At 65.2% G+C, this 2,508-nt stretch overlaps 1 protein-coding gene across 1 annotated transcript in view; it reads right to left on the bottom strand.

Annotated features, from left to right (window-relative positions):
• TTYH2 (tweety family member 2) overlaps positions 1 to 1,575 on the bottom strand; it is a 7,934-nt gene extending 6,359 nt beyond the window's left edge. Inside the window, 2 exon segments of the mRNA XM_010002807.1 lie at positions 139 to 250; positions 1,547 to 1,575. Of these exon segments, the coding sequence (XP_010001109.1) occupies positions 139 to 250; positions 1,547 to 1,575 (141 nt within the window).
• Positions 1,576 to 2,508: the final 933 nt, after the last annotated feature.

The following is a 2,508-nucleotide window of genomic DNA, read 5'->3' as shown; positions in this document are numbered from 1 at the left end:
TCCAGCAAGCGCAGGATGCCCAAGCCCCTCCAGCTGGAGGCTCCCACGGTGCTTTAACCAAACCCGAGATGGGGGATGGATGTGACCCTGGGGGACAGGGAGGAGATGGGATGGGGGGAGCCTGCCCCGTGGCCCTACCAGCGAGTCCATGCCAGTCAGGGTGTGGTTGGCGTGGTCCAGGGCGTAGAGCAGCTGGTAGACCCCGTCGTTGGTCTCGCTGTTCCCGTAGAAGCCGATGCCGACGGCCACGCTGTGGGCAGAGAGGGGTCCCCCTGTTAGAGGGGGGGGAGATGCTCACCCCAACACGGGTGCCTTGCCTCGGGACCAGGGAGGATGTGGGGACCCCCTGTTCCTGGCAGGGCAGGGCCAAAGCAGGGACAGCATGGGGATGTGGACCTGCTCCCTGCTGTGCCTGTGGGGCTGGGGGGACACAAGCCCAGAGCTGGTCCATCTGTTGGACATGGTGGGTTTGAAGCTCCTGCCAAACCCCAGGAGACTGAGGGCAGAGGGGCTGGGCAAAGCAGACTGGGGGAATCCACGGGAAGGGATTCCTGAATAAACCTGCTCCTGGGCTCAGCCCCAGGGGGGGTGGCAGGCGGTGGGGCTGGGGGCTGTGCCATGGCTGCCCAGGCCCCCTGGTGAGCTCTCCCCAGCCACTTTGGTGCTCCCTGGAATCTGGTGTGCCAGTGAGCAATGCCAGGCTGGAGGTGGGAGCCAGCTCTGAGGGACGTGTCCCTGCCCTGGCCAGACAGACACATGCCAGCACGTGGCCGGCGCGCGGTGCCCTCTCCTCCCCCACGGCACGCGCTGGTAAAACACAGACACCGGCACGTTGGCCACGGTTTGGCCTTTAGCAGCTGCAAACTGGCTCAGCCTGCCTGCCAGGGGGGGTTTCAGAGCCCCTGGGGAGCTGCAGGATGAACACTTGCTGCCTGCTGGTGGGTGCCCTGAGGCTGGAGCAGCAGGAGGATCCCGGGGGGGAACACGCCAAGCTCATTAGTGCCATTTCCCAGCTCTGTCCAACGCCTGCAGGCATCAGCTTGCTCTGCCCAGGAAAACCAGCCCCTTTGTCTGGTGGGTGGGTCATAGCGGGGCAGCCGAAGGGCCCCGTGTCCCGTGCCAGGTCTGCTGGGGGACACACGGGTGGCTGGCAGGGGTCCTCCTGAGAAGGGCTTGGGAAGCCACCAGAGCGCTGCCAGGCGAAGCAGTGCCCCCTCATTTAATTGCTCCGGCTGCAATTAACGCCGGGCACGTGGGGCCTGCCAGCTGGGTCACGCTGCCACCCACCATCTGCTCCGGGCTGGGATTAGCGACCCGGCCCCGATCCCACCCGGGATTAGCTGGGAAGGAGGCTTGGCCATGGTGGGGACAGGGACAGGGCTGCCCAGCTGCTCCCCGGGGCTGCCCCAGCATGGGTGGCTATGCCCAAGAAGGAAGGGATGGACTATATTTAATTGCACAGACCTAATTAAAGTGATTAATGGTGGGAGCACAGAGCCCCCTCGGTGATGGAGGGACAGCCCCGTGTCCCCACCCCAGTCCTCACCAGCAGATGAGCCCGGCAGTGACAGCCATCCAGGTGACACAGCAGGAGTGGGGTCGCTTCCTCTCGGGCTCCTGGTGCCTCTTGCAGCAGCACAAGCAGATCAGGTAGACGGTGAGGAAGAGGAGGTTGAGGCCGAGGCAGACAGCAGCCACCAAGCCCAGGAAAAGCAGCGACTGGGAAGAAGAGAGGGGACAGTCAGCACCCACAGCCGTCACGTGCCAGCAGGGAGCAGGATGCAGCCACAGCCAGTGCCCCACGGGACTGTCACACGGGAAGGGGGGGGAAGAGAAAGCGTCCCCATCCCTGTCTCCATGCAGGGCCATCAAGCTGCAGGTTGCAGAGCAGCCCCCTCCCCATTTAGAGATCATGGTGGTCAGTGCCCTGGGAATTGCAGAGGGTGCAGTGAGTGGCAGAAGGGGGTGATCCCACTGTGCCTCCCCACCCTTCGTTCAGGGGTCATGGCAGTCCACACCCTGGGAGACAGGGCTACGTGAGCCAAGTGACCCTCCTTTGCCTCTCCACTCATTGAGGAGTCACAGTGGTCCCCATGCTGTGATCTGGGGGGCTGCATAGATCGGGCGATCCCCTTGTGCCCCTCCCCTCATTCAGGGGTCGTGGCAGCCCCTGTCCCGGGATGCTGAGGGCCTGCAGTGGGCACAAAGATGAGGGAGGACCCCCTCTTTACCCAAAACTCTCCTCATTCAGGGGTCACGGCAGTCCGCGCCCTCGGATGCAGGGGATTGCATGAGCCGGGTACAAAGGCGAGGGGTGACCCCCCCTTGGCATCCCCCGACGGGCGGGGGGGCTCGGGCAGAGCGGGAGGGGCGCCGGGAAGAAGGGCGCTTTGTGCAGAGCCGGGCGACGCAGGGACCACCCGCTCCCCCTCTCCCCGCGCGGAGGGTCCCCCCTACTCGGAGAAAGGGGAGGCGGGGGGTCCCCGCGGAGCGAAAGGGGAGGGGTCC

Source organism: Chaetura pelagica, unplaced genomic scaffold, assembly GCF_000747805.2.
Source record: "Chaetura pelagica isolate M959 unplaced genomic scaffold, ChaPel_1.0 scaffold47, whole genome shotgun sequence".
NCBI classification, from domain to species: domain Eukaryota; kingdom Metazoa; phylum Chordata; class Aves; order Apodiformes; family Apodidae; genus Chaetura; species Chaetura pelagica.
Note: the sequence above shows the minus strand (reverse complement) of the source record. Positions and strands in the feature narration are given on the sequence as shown.